Source organism: Trifolium pratense, linkage group LG7 (genome assembly GCF_020283565.1).
Source record: "Trifolium pratense cultivar HEN17-A07 linkage group LG7, ARS_RC_1.1, whole genome shotgun sequence".
NCBI lineage: Eukaryota > Viridiplantae > Streptophyta > Magnoliopsida > Fabales > Fabaceae > Trifolium > Trifolium pratense.
Window position 1 is genome coordinate 49,226,892 of NC_060065.1, and position 23,674 is coordinate 49,250,565.

The 23,674-nt window shown below is 31.4% G+C and overlaps 6 protein-coding genes and 3 long non-coding RNA genes across 19 annotated transcripts; 8 read left to right on the plus strand and 1 right to left on the minus strand.

The window, feature by feature from the left end:
- Positions 1-218: 218 nt before the first annotated feature.
- On the plus strand, positions 219-819 carry LOC123897518. Its single transcript, XM_045948194.1, has one exon. It carries the CDS (start codon positions 405-407, stop codon positions 684-686), a length of 282 nt encoding a protein of 93 aa, XP_045804150.1. The 5' UTR covers positions 219-404; the 3' UTR covers positions 687-819.
- A 1,273-nt stretch (positions 820-2,092) lies between these two features.
- LOC123897520 lies at positions 2,093-7,686 on the plus strand. 11 transcript variants are annotated; one of them, XR_006805042.1, is made up of 13 exons: positions 2,097-2,275; positions 2,368-2,454; positions 2,541-2,701; positions 2,788-2,903; positions 3,306-3,368; positions 3,466-3,518; positions 3,710-3,772; positions 3,856-4,022; positions 4,505-4,577; positions 4,832-5,022; positions 5,238-5,341; positions 6,882-6,970; positions 7,049-7,686. It is a non-coding gene; the product is annotated as an uncharacterized LOC123897520 (long non-coding RNA). The 11 variants fall into 11 exon arrangements; XR_006805035.1 differs by having other exon boundaries at positions 4,848-5,022; XR_006805036.1 differs by having other exon boundaries at positions 2,561-2,701; positions 4,848-5,022.
- Positions 7,687-9,691: 2,005 nt separating this feature from the next.
- LOC123897519 lies at positions 9,692-10,275 on the plus strand. Its single transcript, XM_045948195.1, has one exon. It carries the CDS (start codon positions 9,880-9,882, stop codon positions 10,153-10,155), a length of 276 nt encoding a protein of 91 aa, XP_045804151.1. The 5' UTR covers positions 9,692-9,879; the 3' UTR covers positions 10,156-10,275.
- A 1,571-nt stretch (positions 10,276-11,846) lies between these two features.
- Positions 11,847-12,536, plus strand: LOC123898053. Its single transcript, XM_045948899.1, has one exon. It carries the CDS (start codon positions 12,067-12,069, stop codon positions 12,340-12,342), a length of 276 nt encoding a protein of 91 aa, XP_045804855.1. The 5' UTR covers positions 11,847-12,066; the 3' UTR covers positions 12,343-12,536.
- A 1,768-nt stretch (positions 12,537-14,304) lies between these two features.
- Positions 14,305-14,946, plus strand: LOC123898241. The gene has a single exon (XM_045949143.1). It carries the CDS (start codon positions 14,493-14,495, stop codon positions 14,766-14,768), a length of 276 nt encoding a protein of 91 aa, XP_045805099.1. The 5' UTR covers positions 14,305-14,492; the 3' UTR covers positions 14,769-14,946.
- Positions 14,947-15,158: 212 nt separating this feature from the next.
- On the plus strand, positions 15,159-15,932 carry LOC123896552 (protein DOWNY MILDEW RESISTANCE 6-like). Its single transcript, XM_045946927.1, has 2 exons — positions 15,159-15,408; positions 15,687-15,932. Exons 1-2 carry the CDS (start codon positions 15,208-15,210, stop codon positions 15,930-15,932), a joined length of 447 nt encoding a protein of 148 aa, XP_045802883.1. The 5' UTR covers positions 15,159-15,207.
- Positions 15,933-16,781: 849 nt separating this feature from the next.
- LOC123899142 lies at positions 16,782-17,316 on the plus strand. Its single transcript, XM_045950206.1, has one exon. The coding sequence runs from the start codon at positions 16,923-16,925 to the stop codon at positions 17,199-17,201; it is 279 nt and encodes a 92-aa protein (XP_045806162.1). The 5' UTR covers positions 16,782-16,922; the 3' UTR covers positions 17,202-17,316.
- A 760-nt stretch (positions 17,317-18,076) lies between these two features.
- Positions 18,077-20,691, plus strand: LOC123899144. Its single transcript, XR_006805517.1, has 3 exons — positions 18,077-18,203; positions 18,708-18,807; positions 20,657-20,691. It is a non-coding gene; the product is annotated as an uncharacterized LOC123899144 (long non-coding RNA).
- On the minus strand, positions 18,201-21,139 carry LOC123899146. The gene is made up of 3 exons (XR_006805518.1): positions 20,721-21,139; positions 19,860-20,031; positions 18,201-18,324 (listed from the first exon to the last, which is right to left on the minus strand). It is a non-coding gene; the product is annotated as an uncharacterized LOC123899146 (long non-coding RNA).
- Positions 21,140-23,674: the final 2,535 nt, after the last annotated feature.

The following is a 23,674-nucleotide window of genomic DNA, read 5'->3' on the forward strand; positions in this document are numbered from 1 at the left end:
AGCCGGCAAAAAAAACTCACGATAAATGTTAATTTGCTAGCTTGGTATGCCAACTGGCCACTGTCTTCGATATTAATCATTAGACGAATGAAAAATATATAAATATAGAATATATTTTTTATTTGAGCTTTTTTATACTACTATAAGATAAGATTCAATAAGAATTGGAAAAAATTGATATATCTTGGCACACAAAAACCATAGAAAACCACTAGCAGTAGCTTTCAGCCCCTGGTTTGTTTTCTATTCCTTGGGCGTTTCAAGCTTCCTATATATAACAACCTCCTTCACTCTTCTTTCTCCACCAAAACACAAGATACACTTACCAGTAATCAATTTTCTCTGTCATCTAAATAGCCACAAAATCTCTTATTACATTCAAGAATCATTACTTAATACACAAGATGAGTTCAACAGTAAGCAGAGCATGGGCAGCTGCAGCTAGTGTTGGAGTTGTGGAAGCATTGAAAGATCAAGGAATATGCAGATGGAATCATACACTAAAATCAGTTCATAATCATTTGAAAAACAATGTCAGATCATTTTCTCAAGCAAAGAAGCTTTCATCATCTTCTTCTACTTCTTCTGCTATGGTTTCTAATTCAAGCAAACAAAAAGAGAATGCAAAGCAATCAGAGGAATCTTTGAGGACAGTCATGTACTTGAGTTGTTGGGGTCCCAATTAAGATCAATGTACAAGATATTTTAAAATGCAATTTTCAATTGAATCATTGAAGGAAGATAATATTTTGATCAAGATTAATTGAGTCTTTGAAATGATTCAATTTTTAAGATGAATAGAAATTTCAAATTTGTATATATATATGATTATTTTACAGTCTTTGAAATGATCCATGAATACATTTACAGTCTCTGTCAGTATGAGTATTTGATTGATATAATATAATCATAATTTCATCGTTTGTGGGACTTTGCAGATCCCAAATCCTATCGTAGTAAAATATAGGGAAAGAAAATCCAATACACTTTTATTTCATAGTTTGCCTAAAATGATAAATAAATAAATAAAGCGATTTAAATATTTAAACTAAATGGAAACAACATTTTAATTAGATGATTAAAGTGATTAACTTAAATGGTTAATGAGGTTCGGATAATGATGAATTGTTTGAGAAAAGATTTGAATTCATGACTAAACTAACTATTGACCAAATTAGGGTCGCATTTCTCAATTACATTCTGATTCTGTTTGAGTTGGTGTTGAGTTTAAAGGTCAATTTTCATAAGAGTATGTTGGTGGATCTTAATATTGAGATTCTTGGTTGTTTGATGTGTTATTGGCGATTAATTGTATAATTGGGCGCATTCTTTTTATGTATCTAATCTTCCAATTGGAGGCAATCTCCGTTGTCACACTATATGGTTACCTTTGATTAAGAAGATTCAGAAGAGGTTGTCTGGTTTGAAGAGTAGACATTTATCAATGAGTGTTTGGTTAGTTTTGCTCAAATTTGTGTTGTCATCGTTGTCGGTTTACTTTCATTCCTTCCTCTAGGCTTTCACATGTATAATTATTTCCATTGAGTCGCTTTTTAAATATTTTATGGGGCAAGAATGAGGATATTAGGAAGATTAATTGGATAAAATGGAACAAATTGTCTTTTAAGGTTAGAGAAGTGTGTAGGGTTAGAGAAGTTAACTTAATTCTTTTAAGGAAAGGAATTGGAGGTTGTTGGTGGATAAAGAAGGTTTGTGGTTCTGTTGGTTGTTAAATATGTTGTGGAAGATGGGAGAGTAAAGGGAGGTGGGAGAAAGGCTTCTTTGTGGTGGTGTGATGTTAGAGAAGGGGGTGAGTTGAGTGTAGGTCTGATTTAAAGATACTATCTTAATTCTTAATATACTAAAGGATGAGATGTTTTGCTAACCCTTTTGCCTAACCCTAAATTCTTGCCCAATACATAATCTGCATCTGTTTCATCTAACCAATCATATCTTGCCATGACTAGGTTTTGCTATTTAGGGTTTCTTTTCATTTTAGGGTTTCCATTCCATTTCATTTTAGGGTATGTGGAACACATGCATTGGGCCCAGTAGCATATATATTTCTCTTTTCCCAAATTTTATTCATTTGTGAAGTTTTTTTCTCTCTCTTCTTTCTTTTCTCTCTCATTCGATCTCTTTTTTCTCAGCATCTCTCATCTATGCCCCATCTCATCCTTCACCCTAACATCCATCACAACCTCCACCAAGATCAACTCAAAATTCACATGCAAGTGTAGATTTGTAATCCTTGAGTCTTGGGCTTTCAAGGAAGGTAAGCATCAAACCAATCTCTCCATTCCTTCTCAAATTAGTGTCTTTTAATCAAGCCTAAGATTGAGTTTCATCTTGCATATGAGCTTCAAGGATCAAGAAGCCATGGTTAAGGGATTTGGAGCAATTTAGAAGAAGATTGATGAAACCCGTGTTCCTAGACAGGGCTTCCCTAAAACGGTCAGTACTCTCTCCTCGTAGCTCTGATTTAAATTTCGTTTGTTGCTATGGAAAGCTAACGAAATTCCCGTCATTTTGGGTACAAGTTTCGCTATTTTTGGATCAGTATTGATGTCTGAACATGCTTCTGAAGTTGAGGGTTGAAGCTGTCAAAATGGTGTTTTGAGGGCTGCGGGTTTGGGTACACAAACGGTGCAAATGGATGATTTTAGGCTTGCGGAACAACGTGGTACGGCTGTTGAATCAGGTGGGTTCCCTTAGGAAACGATCACTTAATACTTTTGATTATTGTGTTATTAGCGTGATTCTAATTTGAATTTTGTAACTGTTTAGGGAATTCATCAGCTTCTTTCTATAATTGATGCTTTACATCCACCATTGCTAAATGGTTTGCAGTTTGTGGAAGATGCTCAACGGAATGAGCATGTATTGTCAACTGGTTGTTAAGGGTATTATTCTCAGACTCAACTCAAACTGTAGTTGAATGAATTTGCAGAATGCACAATTTTTTTAATACTTATTATGATGTGCATATTAGTGGCAAAACACGAATCTAGAAATGTTGAAAGTGAAATGCAAATTTTAGTAAACCTAGCTTGCCACTACTAGGTTAACATTTCTCCATTGAATCTAGGTTTAGGGTTAAATGTGTATGTATGTAATGAACAAGTGACTTGCACATGGTTGCAATGATTTGGTCTGCATCAATTTTATTGGACCTCTACTTGCACCAATTAGAGAGCTCCACCAATTACAAAGTGACACTTAGGGTTAAATGTGTTCTGCTGTGGCCAACTTTGTAAAGTATAAATTCACAAAAATCTTAACAATATAGATGGTGTTGCACCTAGGGCTAAAAGGAACCAGCAATGGTCTACGCGGTTTAGGGCAGCTAAAGATATGCATCTGATGCGGTAGGTTGCGTAGCTTAATTTTGAATTTTGGGTTTTAAATTGTATAGATGTTGTTTGATTACATTGATAGGTTGTTTCAACAATATGCTATTGTTAGGCAATACTAAGGCTGGATTGGTGGGAAAAACAAGTCTGTTACTGAGTGAAAAGGTAGTTTTGACTTTGAGCGTAGGTTCATGAACTTCTCAATTTCCTTAATTCACCGTTTATTTAACTTTGGTTGATTTCATCCCTCTTAGGCCTTAGCTGCTCATACATGAATATTTTATTTTTATTTATGTTCTTTTGTTAATGGCATTGTAGTTTAAATACTAAAAGTCTGCTATACATTTATTACACAGGAGGGTTTAGAGCAAAAAGTAAAGATTCTGGAAAGCAATTTGAGTTCTTTTAGTGAGAAAGAGGTAATAACTTCTCAAATTTGCTACCTTAACCTTTTCTATTAAGTATACTCATCACCTAATTTGCCCGGGTACTTTTTTTTAAGAAAAAAGAAGTATCTGGATTTGAATAGAACAGTTTTTGGTGAATGTGAAGATGGCTATTGTGCACTATCAAAATTTGTTATCTTTCTCGCTTTCTTTTGGCATACCTGGCAACGGGAATGAATGACATGGAGCACACACAACAACGATAGCAGCCTCCGATGTAGAGGTAAGGATTTCAGATCCATTCTATTTTGGTCCTCAATTTGTTTGTGATTATTCTTCTTGCTTCTACTCAGATGAAGTGTGACATAAAAACTTCAATCTCTGCAAAACTAATATTTTTATATTCTACATATTTAGAATGAGTTCATAAATCGGTTACCATGCCGCATCAATTTCATTTATCATTAATTAGTTTCATTTGCGCTTCATCGTTTATCAACTATCGGTTAGAAAGATCTGATCTACAGGTTGTTACTGTTGTTATTGGAGTTTTCTATGAATTTAGTTCCAAGGAACCGAGGCCGTATCTTCAGTTGGCGCCAAAATTTCATAGGGTTTTGGTTAATTCTAAGAATAATTGGGTTATGATTTTAATTTTAATTTTAATTTTCATTATGATTCATGAAATACTAATTTTTATCAATAAGAAACTGAGGATGTTAGCATTGTCTGACCTAAAGCTTCAATCTTTCTTCTTTGTTGCAGGTTTGTGTATCTCATCTCAGCTCCATAGAATATTTCTGGTTCTACTTTAGCTAGATCTATCCATTTTGCTTAGGTTTGTCTTCAAAATCCAAACTTTATTTTTTTATTTTTATTTTTCATTCAAATTATCTGATGCAGTTTTTCTTCAAATCTTTGAAGCTTTTGTTTAACTGGGTTTCTGTTGAAATTACTTAGAAAAAGGTTCATTTTAAATTTCAGCTTTTAAAAATCTCTCTTTTAGGTTTGTCGAATGAAAAGGGTGGATATAGATTGTAAGATTTGAAATTTCTAGATTATTTGATGATTTATTTTCTAACATTTTCTAAGATTGTGCATTTTGCAGATAAAGGGTGGATTTTGATCTAGCTTGAAGGTTTTGATCATCTGTTATAAGAGAGAGTTCCGACCGAGAGAGTTGCGGTGCTTGGCGATGGAGGTGATGAAGCCTTTTTCTCCTTCTTTCCTCCGGTTCGATCCTTCATTCGGATGATCATCAACAATCTATTGAAGAAGAGAAGGTAAAGAATGGCATATTCAAGTTGTAGAAAGTTTGTTGAGGGAATTAATATCATTGAACTGGACAAAGTGGAAATATGAAAAACATTTTCTTTTGGTTGATAGCTAAACCAAATTTAGATAATAGTTAGGGATTTGGTTTGTTGGATTGACAATTTTTGGAATTTTAACTTATTGTTTTCAGCCTTTCTAATTTTGTAGTTTTTTTTTTTTGTAGGCTTGATTTGTGGTATTTCTTTGATGTTAATACTCCCAAGATGAAAAGAGATCTCATGAAGCAGCTTTGGCGAAGTGCAAGGAGTTAGAAGAACAATTGCAAAGGTTAGACTTCCATCCAATATCATAAAGTTTGTAAGTACTGAAATTACGCATATTCTGCATGATCCATTCCTACTTGTAGGCATGTTCACTACATTAGTATTCATGTTGGTTTGAGTAAGATAATGTAGGATTAATAGTAGTATCAGCCACTGGTTTATAATATTGTTGGTAAACATGGTTGATTGGGGTGATTATCATCATATGTCTAACTAATCCAACATTAGGGTTAACTTTTTGCAAATGTTCGTGAACAAATAACCACATATTCTAGATTAGATAGATTCCACCCTTTTGTTTGTTTTATCATATCAGTAGCACAGATGTAGCAGTTTGAATTTGAGTATTCAATTTACTGTGTTTTATCATGTCAGCAACACAGTTGCAGCAATTTACATTCAAATTTGCCAGTTTACTTTTTTATTACTGAAATGCATTCAATTTGCTTTCATAGTACTTATATTTCAATTCGAATTTTCATGTTTGCTCTTCGAATAAGTTCAAGCCATTAGTGTTTTCCCATTCCAATGGCACATTGCATCATTTTTCATTCAAGTTTTTCAATTTTGTATTGCTCATATTCCAATTCAATTTTTTCCTGTTTTCTCTTTGGTTAACCTTTTGAAAGTATCAGTGTTTCATCATTCCAATAACATAATATCAAACAATGTAAGCATAGATGATTCTAAATTCATTTTCAACCTACATGTGTTAAATAGTAAGAATCTAAAAATGTAAACATAGGTGATTATAAATTCATGTTCAACCTCCATGTGGTAGCCTTTGAAATGGATCTGCAATTTGTTAATTTGATTATAAACATTAGATTGGATGGCTTTGAACCCATTAGTAGTCCTTCATATTTTCCAAACATAAAATTTGTAATTAAGTGATTAATACTCAATCAAATCATGCTCTCTGGTCTGATCTCTACTAAATTCCAAATAAAACTAATACACTCCACACTCTATAGTGGTCCTTCACTCCTTCCTCTCCTCTCTATTTGAATATTTTGATGCATGTGTACATTTTCTTCCATTAGACTCTTTCTTTGCAATGATATCTCTTTTTGTCTTCTTATTCATTGTTTACCCCCATCAACAAAATTACTTCAACACTTCTTTTAATTCCAACATTATTATATTTCTTATAATTTCAATTTTTGCATGAAAATATTATTGACAAAAAACATGTATATTATTGACAAAACATGAAATTTCACTAGCCAACTTACTAGCCAGCTTCATGTAGCCAGCTTCAATGATGGAAATGATGTTTTCTTCATTAACAAACTAAATAGGTTGATCAGGGTTGTTGATTGATGGGAATGGCTATTTGTTGATGTTAAATGGATTATAAACCTTGAACTTGATAAATTTCATGTACATCAACATTTCACAACCTAGCTTTTATAATAGATACATCAAGTTAATATGCCACTTAGTTTACATTAGAAATTCTTGCATTTACAACCTATAGTTTTACATTAATATTTTAATAGTTCACTCAACTATTCCTTGCACAAATCTTCTATATTGTATAGATATGAACCATCGTTACAAATTGCATCCTGATGTTCGTCCTTACGCAATGATGACCAGGACAGGATATATGGAGTATGATCCCATGAAGGTAAGTGTCCACGGATTCTTTCTAATATTATTTCTGTACTGCATATTGCCTATTCTTAATATTGCCTTCCTTATGTAGCCCCGAGGAAAGCTTCCATAAATCTATGCACGTTCCATTGGTCAATACATGTGATACGGTTTTTTTGGAGGATGTTAACAAGAATCAGATTCAAGTTGGTGTGCACAAAAAGAGTTCTTCAAAAATTTATTTTACTGATGGCTGGTCAATACATAGGTGATACGGTTTTTCTGGCCAGTGGCGTGATATTTGCAAAGTCCACCATTTGGCTGAGGGTGTAACTGTGAGCTTTGGTGTCACTCAAGCATCCAACAACAGGATCATATACTACAAGCTATCCCCTTACATTGGCATACGAACTACTCTCATTGCTCCTTCAACATCCAGCAAGCGGAAGAAATTTTATGAGACTCAGCATTTCTATATGCTCTAGGATCCCTACTATCTTGCTTTAGAACTATCTTGCTTTTATTTATATCTGAACCTATGTTGTAATATCTCTGCCAAACTTGATTTTCATGCTTTTAGGCTTGGCCATTTTGAGCTTGTGATGTGCTTGCTCTATTTTGCTTTAGAACTATGTTGATTTTCATGCTTAAGAGCTTGGCCATTTCGAACTTGTGTTGTAATATTTCTACAAGACTTTATTTCCCTGCTTTTCATAGTGCTTGCCCCAATGCTTGCTCTTTTATGATTGATTTCCATGTTCTTATCACTCTTAGAACTGTCTTTCTTTTATTTTCATGCTTGCTTGCTCTTTCTACTTGACCATGTTGTAGTATCTCCACTAGACTTGATTTACCTACTTTTCAAATTATTGTTTAGAGGAAGAGAGAAATAGATTGAGTCTATGTATTGATGTTTTTCTTTAAACTATATCCTAATGTACTCTTGCATTCTTATTGTGCATTGAAACTTTTTTTTCTTCATATTGTCGTGATAATGATAATTTGTGGTTGTTTTTGTAAATTGAATTTGGCTTCATATGATATAATGAGATTCACCTAGAAAAGTCTTATACATTGAAGGTTGATGAGAGGAAAGGAAGGTAGAAATAATTCTCATATGTTGAAGAATACACGAATTGGAGGAATTCTATTTTGAAACTTGCTATCATGTCCTTCACAAAATTCGTTTATCATCATAATATACAATTGCTTCTCCTACCTATATTTTGAATAGCACTCATATGTCCCATAACACTCCTATCTATTCTCAAATAGTAGCAATCTTCTTTCTATAAATGTCATGGGTCATGAAAGTTCCATTATAAAATTCGGTGTGATGATTTACTTGAAGTCTGCATATGGTCTGCATTTATGTTTGCAATGATCAATTATGTTTAACCCACTTAATTGAGATTAAATTATATGATGCCTTTAATTTTAAACATCCTATATTTGCAATGATATATTATGCTTAACTCACTTGACGTTCTGCCGAATGAACCAATTTGATTAATTTTCATATGTTTATGACTAATTTCTTTTTGGCTCATAACATCCATGATTGGCAACAACCATGATTGATATATACATGAGGTTCTTGCCAAACCCGTGCATCGCACGGGTCGGCGTCTAGTTAGTAAAAATGTAGAGAATAGAGAGCAAACACTATTTTGGAAAGATAAATGGGTCGGTGAGAAACCTTTTTGTATGAGATTTAATGGACTTTTTTGATTTAATAGTAGACAAAAATATTACAATAGTGGAGGTTGGGGTGTGGTGTTGTGGTGAGGGTTGGAGATGGCGACGTCGTTTGTTTTTGTGGAAGGAGGATTTGTATGAGGGGTGTTGTCCGGTTTTGCATCATTTTTGCTTGCAGGTTGATGCACCAAACAAATGGATGTGGCATCCTGATCCTGATATATGTTACGTAGTTCGAGGAGTTTATCACTTGTTAACTCATCTAGTTCCGGTTGTGATGGCTGCCCACAAGGATGTTATTTAGAACAAAATTGTCGCGCTTAAGGTATTCCCTCTTTGCTTGGAGATTGCTATAAATAATAGATTACTGTCAAAGGACAATTTGTCGCGACATGGAATGGTTCTTCAGGATTTGTTATTGTGTACTGGTGGTTGCGAGGCCGCCAAAACCTCCAACCATTTGTTTTTAGATTGTGATTTCTCAAAATCAGTATGGATTAAAATTTTAAGTTGGTTAGGTGTCTTTGGACCTTTAGTCAGTGTTGTTGACAATCATGCTTTGCAATTTTGCAATTTAAGAATGTCTGGTCCGGTTCTTTGTGTATGTGAGTTTTCAATAGTTTTGTCATTTTGTGTATGATACTATGACAAAAAAAAAAACAAAATACAAGTAGCTTATAATTTAATGATATAAATTTAAAATTAAATCTCGGCATGTAATATCATTAAAACTTTTAAAGAAAAAAATTTACCACTGCTTAATCCCATTTTACTAGATTGGTTGCACACAGGATATTCAAATCATAAAAATCAACTTGAAAACAAATTTTTTGGGCACGTTGAAGATAATGAACCATTGAGGTGAGTTGGATTGGGTATGCTAGAATATTTAGTATCATCTCCTTAGCTGTGAACGTAACGACAAAGTGGTCCAAAGTAGAGTGAATGTATCATGTAATTATGTCACATTCTTTTTTTTTTCTTTCTATTATTTAATTCCAAAACCACTAGACATAGCCTGTTTTGTCCAAAACCAAGTGTGTTTCCAATAATCTAGCAGCTACCTAGCTCATGGTATCTTATTCTACTGACTTCTAATATTCATATAAATAAGACCAACCATAACTCATTTCTCTTCATCAATCAACAACCTCACTTTCTTATTTACCAAACTAAACATCTCTAGCTACATCTTAATTTGTTATCCAAAAATTAACTTTGATATACACATCATCATCAATCATCATGAGTCGTGCAACAACATTAAGCAAAGGTTGGATGGTGGCTGCCAGTGTTGGAGCTGTTGAGGCTTTGAAGGATCAAGTTGGTATCTGCAGATGGAATTATGCTTTAAGACAAGCTCATCAGCACCTTAAAAACCGTGTTAGAACTTTTTCTCAAGCAAAGAATTTCTCATCTTCTTCACTTGTTGTTAGCAAATTTAAAGATGAGAAGAAGGCAAAACAGGCTGAGGAGTCTTTGAGGACTGTCATGTATTTGAGCTGCTGGGGTCCCAATTGATTCATTTCTAAATTATATTAGTATTACATAGTGATGATAGATTAGATTAATTATGTAAAGTTTGTAATGGAATATTATTGCAATAGTACTATTCAATGAAAAAAGTTTCTTCTTAATTCAGATTTTTTTTGTTTTCCATTTGATGCATGACTCAAAACTACATATCCGGCCCAATAACGCATTTAAGCTTAGCCCAAAGATCAAGTGAGTAATCACTCTCACTCATAGAGTCATAGTCACATTTGTGAAACTAATTTGTTATTTGAATGCAACTTTTAGGTTTATAATAATGTAACTTTTAAATGCTTATTTTTCGATTGTATCCTATATTGATTAATTTTATGTGCATCACTTACAGGAATTCAGTCCAATACAGAAAAAGCAAGAAGTATAAGAAATACTTCTAAAAAAAAAAGAAAGAAAGAAATAGGAGAAGCGAATTACAACACAAATCCAAACAACTAGGGCAAACACACCAAAAACATCCGTACACCAAAATTCACCATACCGTGCTCCAGCTGACATGGAAGGTGGCCCCAACTCTAACAGAAAGACAAGGAAAATTAATGAGCCAAATCAACCAAAGTAGAGCTTGACAGTAACAAGGAAGCTTCAATCCACCTTATATATCTAATCCAGTAGAGGAAGGGTTCCACCATCCACTTATATAAGGAGCAAGGGTCATCCGGGATCTTACTAGATAACCAAATCCAAGAGAAGCATTTAGCCCTATCCACCATACCGTCCACTGAGAAGGGCCTCCAAAGAAAATTACATCATTGCGGAACTTTCAAATGGATCACACAACATGTCAAACCAAAGATAAAAAACACTCCTAACTCTCCTATCCACCCCATCCCCACAAAAGCCTCAAAATGACCCAAAAGTCCCTCAAAGACACAAACTTCCAACCTAGCCAGTAGGACACACTATACCAAGCCGAAGACACCAAAGGACAAGAAATAGAAAGTGGACAGACAACTCTATAGATAAACCACAAAGCGCATAGATAGCACATCAATAGTTAACATGGGCAATTAGATAAAATCATCATTAATTTGTGTCAAGTGGTCAACCATGACGCATTCTTTAAGACGATAAAGTATGTAGACTCCTTGTTAGTGATAACAGGTTTCAGAGTTCCGATTTTGAAAGTCCAAAAGACATAAAAATATAAGATTTTGATTAAAGATATTTTTAGTCATGGTAAAATTAACGAATTTCAGTTTTTGTCCCAATAAAATAAATCATATATTTTCATCTCAACAGAATTTCTATTTTGTTTTTAGTCTTTTAGTTTTATGGACAAAATTTCACCATTTTTTCTTTTAAACATAATATGAATTTATATAGGTTTTATTAACAAGAACATATAAATTGCAGGGAAACTAAATTTCGTACAGGGAAACTAAATTTACAATTAATTCATTAAATTGCCTTGGTTCATATTTCTGGTAGTAGCTTGATGTACCCACTGGCCACTGTCTTCTATGTATTAATCATTAGATTAGATTAGATTAGATGAATGAAAATATATAAAATAAGATAAGACTAAAAAAATTGGAAATTTATTTTCTATTTAATTTAGCTAGAGGTATATATATATATATATATATATATATATATATATATATATATATATATATATATATATATATATATATATAAGACACATAAACCATAGTCTAGAAAACCACTAGCTTTCAGCCCCTAGTTTCTTCCCATTCTTTGGGCGTTTTTATTATCCTACTAACCTTGCCATCTCCATCTTCCTATATAACAACCAGTTTCACTCTTCTTGCTCCACCAAAACAAAACACAAGAACACTTACCAATAATCAATTTTCTCTATCATCTAAATTACTACAAAATCACTTATTAGATTTCAAGAATCATTACTTAATACACAAGATGAGTTCAACAGTAAGCAGAGCATGGACAGCTGCAGCAAGTGTTGGAGTTGTGGAAGCATTGAAAGATCAAGGAATATGCAGGAATCATACACTAAAATCAGTTCAAAATCATTTGAAAAACAATGTTAGATCACTTTCTCAAGCAAAGAAGCTTTCATCAGCATCATCCTCTTCTACTATTGTTTCTAATTCTATCAGACAAAAAGCGAATGCAAAGCAATCAGAAGAATCTTTGAGGACTGTCATGTACTTGAGTTGTTGGGGTCCTAATTAAGGGTAGCTCTAAGTTAGATTAAGGTGTAAATTAAGTATTTGGTTATATACTTAGAGAGGTTTTAGGTGTTGTATCTTTGTATCTTTCACTTCTTAGAAAGTTTGAAATTACTTCATGTATTGTGCAATATTGAAAGAGATTGATGTAAATTATGATGAATTAATGAAGATAGCAACATTGAATTTTTCTCCAAATTATGTGTGCAAGATCAATCTAACTATGTTAACATAAAAAATAAACTAGTTATACCAAAACATGAGTACAAGAAATTTTTAGCAGACATAACTTCTTGATCAAGCATATAGCAAAGAAGTCACTACTAATATCTTCCACTAAATCCATCATCATCCACAGAGTTGGATTTATTCTCAGAATTGCATTATTGAAGATGTTTAATATTTGATGGCTTCTCCAAAGTAATTGCACTACAAAGTGATTTATGTTTTTCAATGGGGCAAAATATCAAAAATTTGTAAGGTACAATACCAATCATTTTTAAGAAAACTGCAGCAATCATTTGAGAAGTATCTAATAAAATAGAGAACCAAATGTACCAAACATAGACATAATCCAAAGTTCCAAACTATATATGAATTTTGTGGCAAATTGCATAACACTTATTAGAATTCTTAGAATCACCGAGGAAATTGAATTTTGAAAGCTTGAGAAACATGGAAAATGAGAAAATCTCACAAGGAGTCATGTTGAAAGATATTGAATTGGGCACATAATGTTAATATATGTGCAGGAGTCTGGGTTCGAACCCGGGATACTCCATTTATTTACATTTAAGATGAATTTTTTAACCAAAAATTGTCCAATTAATTGAATAAGTAATTCGTAATTGATTAACACTAACAAAATTTATTAGGGTAACAACACTCACTTTAGTTAACTTAAATTAATTCATGGTGGTTGGACTTTTATCAGAACTATTTGACTTAAGAAATTTTGACTAACTTAAACAATTTGAGAATGAGTTTGTTGCTCATTTGTCTTTCATTCATACTTAATTATTTTAAATTGATGTAGGAGGGTTTCTTTAGTAATTTATTATTTTAGATAGATTTAGTTTTATTATATTTTAGGTAGATTTATTATTTTTATTTAGTTAGGTTTGTTATTTTCTTTTACAATCTTTTAGGAGATTTGTTATTTTTATTTTTCACCCCTATTTAAGCTAAACTATTGTAGCCTTGAAGGCAACTTTTGATTCAATAAAAATACAGAGATTTTTCTCAAGTTTGGTGGATTTCAAATTATTCCTTCGGGTGGATTCCGGAAGTCTAGTGGATTCTAGATTAGTTACTTTTTCTGGTGGATTCCGGAAATCTGGTGGATTCCAGAGCTTTTATCTAATAGGATTATCTAATAAATCTATCTAAAATAATAAATTACTAAAGAAACCCTCCTACATCATAAATTTAATTTAAGATTTTATTTGAGGAACAATTTGATAATTTTGTATGTTGTTGTTAATTGACTATTTTGCCCTTCCAATTGAAGAGTGTCATACAGCAAGTCAGCGACAACAAAAACTAGAGCAAGACTATACAGCTATTTGAAATTTATACTATACTAATACGTACGCAACAAACAATTGCACATACTGAAAGTGTGACACATCTAAGATATAGACATGTACGTGGTCCAAAGATTTGTGACATACACTGAACTTGATTGAAAAACTTTTATTTATCATAAACAAAACCATGGTTTCCACAAAAACCAATAGCTAGCTACCTCTTCATGCCAGTGGTTTTCCCAAACTTTGGTAAAATTTTGTCTATACTCTGTAGTTAATATATTTTGTGCCTTTTATATTAATCATCAGATGAATGAAAAATATATAAATAAGATAAGGTTCAAAATAAATTGGAAAATTTGATATATTTAATTGATCTTAGAGATATGTCACATTCACATATCTGGCACACAAAAAACCATAGTCTAGAAAACCACTAGCAGTAGCTTTCAGCAGTCCCTGGTTTGTTTTCAATTCTTTGGGCGTTTCAAACTTCCTTTATATAACAACTTCCATGACTCTTCTTGCTCCACCAAACCACAAGATACACTAACCATAATCGATTTTCTCAGTCATCTAAAAAGCCACAAAATCACTTATTTTTCAACAATCATTAAAACTCAAGATGAATTCAACAGTAAGCAGAGCATGGGCAGCTGCAGCTAGTGTTGGAGTTGTGGAAGCATTGAAGGATCAAGGAATATGTAGATGGAATCATACACTAAAATCAGTTCATAATCATTTGAAAAATAATGTCAGATCATTTTCTCAAGCAAAGAAATTTTCATCATCATCTTCTTCTGCCATGGTTTCTAATTCAAGCAAACAAAAAGAGAATGCAAAGCAATCAGAGGAATCTTTAAGGACAGTCATGTACTTAAGTTGTTGGGGTCCTAATTAACAACAATGAAGGGTTCAGATCAGGGTAGCTCTAAGTTAGATTAAGGTGTAATTATTAATATTAATTATATGCTTGGAGAAGTGCTATGTTCTGTATCTTTCTCTTATATTGTATTGTGAAACATTGAAAGAGATTGATGTAAAAATTGTTTGTGCAATATTGAGTTGTGTTCTTACGATTTCGGATTGAGTTATCCTTACATTATTTTTTATGATTTTTTTAAAAAATTGAGTGTAATTTTCTAAATGATAGCCCAACATATTCTTTCTAAAAAACTGACCAAACCTAATTATTTTTATTCCTAAAATATAGTGTTAATTTCACTATTATTTTAGCTTTGTACACTATATATAAACATAGAAAGCATGAAGTAATAGCCCCCAAGAAAATTGTCATTGCCATATTTATATACATTCAGGAGATCTAGGTATTAAAGAATATGAATAACATTCTTGTCTCCAGTTGGTTTAATCTTCATTCTTCAGTGTCTTTATCTTATGTTCAACCTCCAGAAAGTAGACCCGACACAATTTCTGTACTTTCCGGCAAGACGATTCCTGTGGTGGATCTTTGGGGATATGTTTATACCGAAACATTATTGCACATTTTAAAAGCTTCCATGGAGTATGGATTTTTGCAGGTATGTACTATTGGATTTTTTTTTCGTATATAATATTGTATTATAACGTTGTTTAATTCTAATTCAAAATGTTGAGTTAGATTCAACCTAAAGTTTTGCGAGTCTCTAAAATGATACATCACAATTTTGCCGTCATATTTATCTCAAATTTTTGAGCAAATGATACGGTGAAATTTCTTCAACTCTTCATTTGAAGTTGGTTATAAGAGTTATTCTCACTATGATGTTGGGTTTGAGTTTGTGTGTGTTTAATCAATTATTATGGATTTATACTATAGGTGATTAACCATGGAGTTTCAAAGGAGTTGATGGATGATACAATGAATATTTTCAAGGAATTTCATGTCATGCCTGAAGTAGAAAAGATAAGTGAAAGTTCAAAGGATCCAAATGGAAGTTGTAAGCTATATACAAGTCGTGAGATTAATAACAAAGATTGCATTCAATATTGGAGAGAGACATTAAGACATTTTTGTCCACCTTCAGGTGAATTTATGGAGTTTTGGCCACAAAAGCCTACATGATACCGGTAATTAAAATAAACAAACTCCTTAAGGTCTTGTTCAGTTTTTTATTAAATAAATGAAAAATAAAAACTTTGATAACAATCATGATCATATATATAATTATTTTCAATTTGATTGAGATAGTGATTGAGATAGGTCTTGGTCGTATTCTTTGAATAATTATTTTTTAAAGTTGATTGTGAAAGTTACAGCTCACAAAACATCACATTCTTAGTAACATAATGTTACCCGAAAAGTTTGCTAAAATTTCAATCCAACGGTAGATTTTGTAAAATTTGTATTCGTTAAAGCGTTATTGAGCGGTGTAACATTTGAGTAATGTTACACCTGTGTAATTTGATCTCTCCCCTACTTGCTAAGTTTGAAATTTTAATAAAATACTGTGTATTCATTTTTATTTGTTTATTATTAACAAAATATCTCGTCCGCTATTTAGGTAGCGCATATCCTCAAAAACACCATACCAGATTTATTTTTTATAACGTTAAGTAGCGATTGATATTTTTCAAAAATGTCTAATTTTATAACATCTACCGCTTAAGTAGCGAAAGGATAAAACTGAAAACGCATAGGTAGAATTGGTAGGCGGCAAAAAAAACTCACGATAAATGTTAATTTGCTAGCTTGGTATGCCAACTGGCCACTGTCTTCAATATTAATCATTAGACGAATGAAAAATATATAAATATAGAATATATTTTTTATTTGAGCTTTTTTATACTACTATAAGATAAGATTCAATAAGAATTGGAAAAAACTGATATATCTTGGCACACAAAAACCATAGAAAACCACTAGCAGTAGCTTTCAGCCCCTGGTTTGTTTTCTATTCCTTGGGCGTTTCAAGCTTCCTATATATAACAACCTCCTTCACTCTTCTTTCTCCACCAAAACACAAGATACACTTACCAGTAATCAATTTTCTCTGTCATCTAAATAGCCACAAAATCTCTTATTACATTCAAGAATCATTACTTAATACACAAGATGAGTTCAACAGTAAGCAGAGCATGGACAGCTGCAGCAAGTGTTGGAGTTGTGGAAGCATTGAAGGATCAAGGAATATGCAGATGGAATCATACACTAAAATCAGTTCATAATCATTTGAAAAACAATGTCAGATCTTTTTCTCAAGCAAAGAAGCTTTCATCATCATCATCCTCTTCTACTATTGTTTCTAATTCTATCAGACAAAAAGAGAATGCAAAGCAATCAGAAGAATCTTTGAGGACTGTCATGTACTTGAGTTGTTGGGGTCCTAATTAAGGGTAGCTCTAAGTTAGATTAAGGTGTAAATTAAGTATTTGGTTATATACTTGGAGAGGTTTTAGGTGTTGTATCTTTGTATCTTTCACTTCTTAGAAAGTTTGAAATTACTTCATGTGTTGTGCAATATTGAAAGAGATTGATGTAAATTATGATGAATTAATGAAGATAGCAACATTGAATTTTTCTCCAAATTATGTGTGCAAGATCAATCTAACTATGTTAACATAAAAAATAAACTAGTTATACCAAAACATGAGTACAAGAAATTTTTAGCAGACATAACTTCTTGATCAAGCATATAGCAAAGAAGTCACTACTAATATCTGCCACTAAATCCATCATCATCCACATAGTTGGATTTATACTCAGAATTGCATTATTGAAGATGTTTAATATTTGATGGCTTCTCCAAAGTAATTGCACTACAAAGTGATTTATGTTTTTCAATGGGGCAAAATATTAAAAATTTGTAAGGTACAATACCAATCATCTATTACAATATAAGAAAATTGATTACTATGGTAAAATCAATTTTGCCCTTGTTTCAGAAATTGCCACCTGTCCATTTCAAGGGTATTTGCAGTCCAAAATTTTTGTAATGGAACTAGATGAGAGGCTAACCGAGCCACATGACTGGCTAACTAAGCCAAATTAATATGTTGTGAGACAAAATGCAACTTTATTGCAAGCCATGGTTCCATTTGAAGTCTACCAATTGGTTTTCAATTGTTTACTTTATGTCACATCACAACTTTTCCTTTCAAAATTCAAATTCAAATCCAAAACATTTTCCCACTCTTTGTAACTTTCATTTCATTATTATATACCCATTTGAAATTTATATCACTTCCTCTCATCTTCTTTCTTTGTTCTTATTCTTTCTCCTCATTTTTAACTATATTTTTTCTAACTTGATTATGTTGTATTTTGCAGAAATGATATTTTTCTCTATCTAACAAACAAAAAGATGAAAAACTTCATGCTACACAAAAGATTAAGGTATGAAAAAAAAAAACTTCCACATTTAGCTTTTATGCAATTTCTTCATAAATAATATCATGTCACTTTATCATCTAACTTTTTTTGTTTCTCCATTTTTTTATCTTCATCTCTTCAGCAACTACAAAAAAAAAAGAACATGAGTAAGTTAATAATGATGAATTTTATTCATATATATATATCACTTCTACTAATTATAAAACTTACTATTATTTTCAAGGTCACAATTATTTTGTATAAATTTGTTAAAAAAAAAAATGCTTGATGTTATTTTTTTAAAAAAAATTTCTTGCTATTTCTCACTTTTAACAAAATTGATGAAGAAAATTAGATAAAATAACAAATCCGAAACTGGAAATTATTAGAAGATAAAAAATAGAACAGTTTGATTATTTTAAAAGTTTTAATTAGTAGGAACTTAAAAAAAGAACAAGAATATAAGAGTGAAGATAAAACAACAAAGAGATGCCACAATGTACTAACAATTTATGTGTTTCTTTTCAGAATGCATACCAAGAAAGAAAAACACGGGAAGCAAAACACTTTCAAGAAATGAAACAGGAAAACAAAGCACATACCAAGAAATTGGAAGAACTTGTATCTGGTAACATTTTTTAGTGATTATACACAAGGTTGTCAAAACCGGACCGGACCGGCCGGTCGGACCGGTCGGACCGTGAACCGGGGAGCAATCCGGTCCGGTTAAGCCTGAAAACCGGGGAGCACCCGAACCGGCAGAAAAACGGACGAACCGGCGCCGAGCCGGGAAAAACCGGCGAACCGGCCGGAACGGTTTAGCGGTTCTGGCGTTTGTTTTTTTGAGTCCAGATTTTTTTTTTTTTTGAAAAAAAAAAGAACTGATTTTGATGGGAAGAAAATAAAAGAAAGAATTGGAAGCGTTTTACGGTAAAAAAAGAAATCAAGGGCAATAGAGATTGAGTTTCTCATACACATAAATGGAAATCCCTCATTTATATGTATAGTACCAAAGAAGAAGGAGAAACATGTAGTCACTAGAAGAAGATGAAGAAGGATGATATGTATTCATTACTAGTGAAATAGAGAAAATGAGTGATGAGAGAATATTGAAAGGGTGGAGGCCACTTGCTGAGAAGTTGAATGTATGAGATAAGAAAGAGAGGGTGGCGGCTGTTATTATTGGCTTTAACACTGCTACTCATTTTTTCTAGTAACATTTTAGGGTTGAGATAGTGGGCTTGCCCTTAAAATGTACAAGTACCAACGCATACTAAAAGTCTAAAACAGCCCACTTATATTTGTAAAAAATAAATTGTTTTTTCCTTTTATATACAAAATATTAAAAAAAATATATGTATTTTCTTTTATACTAATGTACTAAATTTTTTATTTTTTATTTATGACATTTTATCTTTTCAATGTGTGAAATTAGGGAATATTGAGCAATTATTTATATATTTTTATTATATATTAATTAAAAAATATATATTTTAATTAAAAACGGTCCGACCCGGTTGAACCCCGGTCCGACCAATTGAACCTTGAACCAGTAAGCTCACCGTTTCGATGACCGGTCCGGTTCTGACAACCTTGATTATACAGCATTTATTTTTTATTTTCAGATCAAAATTAAATTAAATAATTAGATCTACAAAATAAAAAGAAAGAATCATATACCGAGCAAATAAATAAACGGAGAATGAAAGTGAGATATGGGTTACATTGGTATATGAGATGCAATGAACTTTTTTATTTTGTGGGTCTCAATGAGCATACAACTGTTCTTTGATGACATGTGATTAGTCAGGTATGGTAGTAATGCACAGTAGAGGTGCAAGGTATGGTAGTACTGCACAGTAGAGGTGCAACACAGTTGAGGTGCAGGTTGCAGTACAAAATAAGAAATATGATTATTTCCGTTTAAATTAAAATTACAGTTAATCATAGATTTTGAAACAACCAAACATATTCTAAAAATATTCATATTACAAGTAAACAATATTTATACAAAAATTCATGAAAATGTTAATTTTATTTACTAAGGAAAATGCAGAAGAAGAATAATAGATAAAATAATTATTCTAAAAATATCTCAAAATGGATTAAAAAAAAGAGTAAAAGTAAACAAATTTTTATAAAAAAGAGCAATTAACATTAAATAAGAGGAATATGAATATAAACAGATCCAAAAAGAAACAAGTCAATAACAAAAAAAATATAATTATTTCAAAAACTTTTGTAGGATCTAAAATCTAAAAGGAAAAAATACAACTACAAGGTTCTGCGAATTTTATTTTTTTTTGATAAATTCTTAAACATGAAAAAAAATTAAAACGATCTAATATGATATAAAATTATGAAAATATAAGCCGATCAAACACCAATATTGATTTACAAACATATGCATAAACTACTAAAATACTAGATCTGATCTTCTTTTTTTTTCTCTAATATTGTTGATGCATGTATGACAGGAGAGGAGAAGAATGAAACCACACCACCAAATTGGGAAAAAAAAATATCCAATAAGAAGCTTACATGATGAATGTCATATGAATGAGTTCAAAGTTGACCGGAGTGGAGCTTTTGTGGCGGAGCTCTGGTGTGAACCTCACAAAGATGCAAAAAAAATACAGATTTAAACTAGATATGATTTTTTTTATTCTTTTGATGTCTTTGATTCCTTTGTTGTTGGTCTGTAGAGAGAGTTGTTCATGGCTTCATCATAGGTGAACAGTTGAAGGTTGAAAAATGTACATCCACTAATTTTCAAGATTGTTCCTTTTTAAAATACACTTTAATATAAATATAGAGGAAAAAGAGAGCATAAAAAATATGTATTTTATTTTGTCAAAGTTTACTGGACGGAGGGGGCGACGGCCGGAATGATAGCGGCGGCTAGGGTTTTCAAAGGGAAGGTTAAGAAACTTCAACAAGAGAGAGAAACAAAATCTAAAATGTTTAAACAGGTGATGATTTTAGTAGCATGTAACCTAATGGATTTATGTCAAGATGGGCCTAAAACACGATCCATATTTCTTAAGCCCATATTGTGTTTTTTTGATTTAATATTATTCAATTAAAATGTTAAAGGTCTAAAAATGTAACATAAGGGGAAAGAGAAACTTAATAAAAAAAATAAGATGATAAAATAACTATTTTTCCCAAAAAAAAAAATATATTGCACACGATAAATCCTAATTGATCTAAATTTTAAAATAACTATCGTATATGAGACAAATTATCAATGATAATAATTTCAATATAATTATCATATGAGAGATAAGTTTTAACTAATAATTATCATATGAGAAACAAATTTTAATTAATAATCATCATATATGAGACAAATTCTAACTGATAAAAGTTTCAAAAGAATAATCATCATATAAGACAAGTTCTATAACTAATAACAATTTCAAAGAAACTATCTTGTACGGGAGAAATACTAACTTGCAAAATAATTCATACATGACACAAGTTATAATATTTTCAAAATGACTATCAGATATACTAACCAAATCATACATGGGACAAATTATGCTATTGATTTTTATAATCGATAACAATTCCAAATTAAATATAATATATATTAAATAAATTATACATTAGATAAATTATACCACTGACAATATACGGGGAACAAGGTACTTGTTGATGAAAAACTTGAATTAACTATAATATACGGGGACCAAGTTGTTGTTGATGAAAAAATAATCAACTACTATATACAAGGAACAAGTTATTGTTGATCAAATTTTTTAATTAACTATTATATACGGGGAACAAATTTTTACTCATGAAAAATTTAAATGATACGGAGAACAAGTCGTTGTTCATAAAAAAAATTAAATTAACCATTATATACGAAAAACAAATTGTTGTTGATGAAAAATTTTAATTAACTCTTATACTCGGAGAGGTTGGAAAAAAAATTAAATTATACGGAGAACAATTATTGCTGATGAAATTTTTTAACAAAATATTATACACCAAGAAAAAGTTGCTGCTCAAAACTTTTAATTAACAATTGTACGCGCGAAAGCTGATAATAAAATTAATTAATCTAGAGAATAAATTCTCTGGTGCCAATTTGGGTGGGCTAATTTAACTTCTTAAAAAAAAAAACCGGAGAACAAATTGTTAATAAAATTTTTAATGAGAACAAATTGCTCGGGCAAATTATTCTATTGTTTCATAATACTGATTAAATAAATCTAAATTCAAATATTAATTTTTTTTCAATTTTAATCAACAAAGTGTAACTTCAAAGATTGTTATGTTACTAATTCTTATAACTCATAAAAAATTTAAAATAACTATTATATATAGTAAATAAATTATACATGAGACGAATTATGCTACTGATTCATTGAACTCAAAACAATCTCAAAATAACCATCATATATACTAAATAAATCATAAATGGGAAAAATTATGCTACTGATTCGTGGAATTCATAACAATCTCAAAATAACTATCATATATACTAAATAAATCATACATAGAACAAATTATATTGCTGATTCATATAACTGATTAAATAAATCTAACTTTAAAAAACATTTTTTCAATTGTAATTAACAAAGTATAACTTCTAAAAATATCGGCGTAACGTTACGACCCGTGCGATAGCACGGGTCTATTACTAGTTTTTAAGAAAACTGCAGCATTAATCATTTGAGAAGTATCTAATAAAATAGAGAACCAAATGTACCAAACATAGACATAATCCAAAGTTCCAAACTATATATGAATTTTGTGGCAAATTGCATAACACTTATTAGAATTCTTGGAATCACCAAGGAAATTGAATTTTGAAAGCTTGAGAAACATGGAAAATGAGAAAATCTCGCAAGGAATCATGTTGAAAGATATTGAATTGGGCACATAATGTTAATAGAATTAGGGACATTGCACTGTATGTGCAGGAGTCAGGGTTCGAACCCGGGATACTCTATTTATTCACCTTTAAGATGAATTTTCTAGCCAAAAATTGTCCAATTAATTGAATAAGTAATTCGTAATTGATTAACACTAACAAAATTTATTAGGGTAACAACACTCACTTTAGTTCACTTAAATTAATTCCTCGTGGTTGGACTTTTATCAGAACTATTTGACTTAAGAAATTTTGACTAACTTAAACAATTTGAGAATGAGTTTCTTGCTCATTTGTCTTTCATTCATACTTAATTATTTGAAATTTAATTTAAGATTTTATTTGAGGAACAATTTGATAATTTTGTATGTTGTTGTTAATTGACTATTTTGCCCTTCCAACTGAAGAGTGTCATACAGCAAGTCAGCAACAACAAAAACTAGAGCAAGACTATACAGCTATTTGAAATTTATACTATACTAATACGTACGCAACAAACAATTGCACATACTGAAAGTGTGACACATCTAAGATATAGACATGTACGTGGTCCAAAGATTTGTGACATACACTGAACTTGATTGAAAAACTTTTATTTATCATAAACAAA

What these genes read in the sequence shown, in the direction of transcription:
- LOC123897519 (XM_045948195.1), top strand. Translation starts at nt 9,880, where the DNA reads ATGAGTCGTGCAACAACATTAAGCAAAGGTTGGATGGTGGCTGCCAGT.
- LOC123898053 (XM_045948899.1), top strand. Translation starts at nt 12,067, where the DNA reads ATGAGTTCAACAGTAAGCAGAGCATGGACAGCTGCAGCAAGTGTTGGA.
- LOC123899142 (XM_045950206.1), top strand. Translation starts at nt 16,923, where the DNA reads ATGAGTTCAACAGTAAGCAGAGCATGGACAGCTGCAGCAAGTGTTGGA.
- LOC123898241 (XM_045949143.1), top strand. Translation starts at nt 14,493, where the DNA reads ATGAATTCAACAGTAAGCAGAGCATGGGCAGCTGCAGCTAGTGTTGGA.
- LOC123897518 (XM_045948194.1), top strand. Translation starts at nt 405, where the DNA reads ATGAGTTCAACAGTAAGCAGAGCATGGGCAGCTGCAGCTAGTGTTGGA.
- LOC123896552 (XM_045946927.1), top strand. Translation starts at nt 15,208, where the DNA reads ATGAATAACATTCTTGTCTCCAGTTGGTTTAATCTTCATTCTTCAGTG. An exon ending in TGGAGTATGGATTTTTGCAG is followed by an intron (nt 15,409 to 15,686) that starts GTATGTACTATT and finishes TTTATACTATAG; the next exon opens with GTGATTAACCATGGAGTTTC.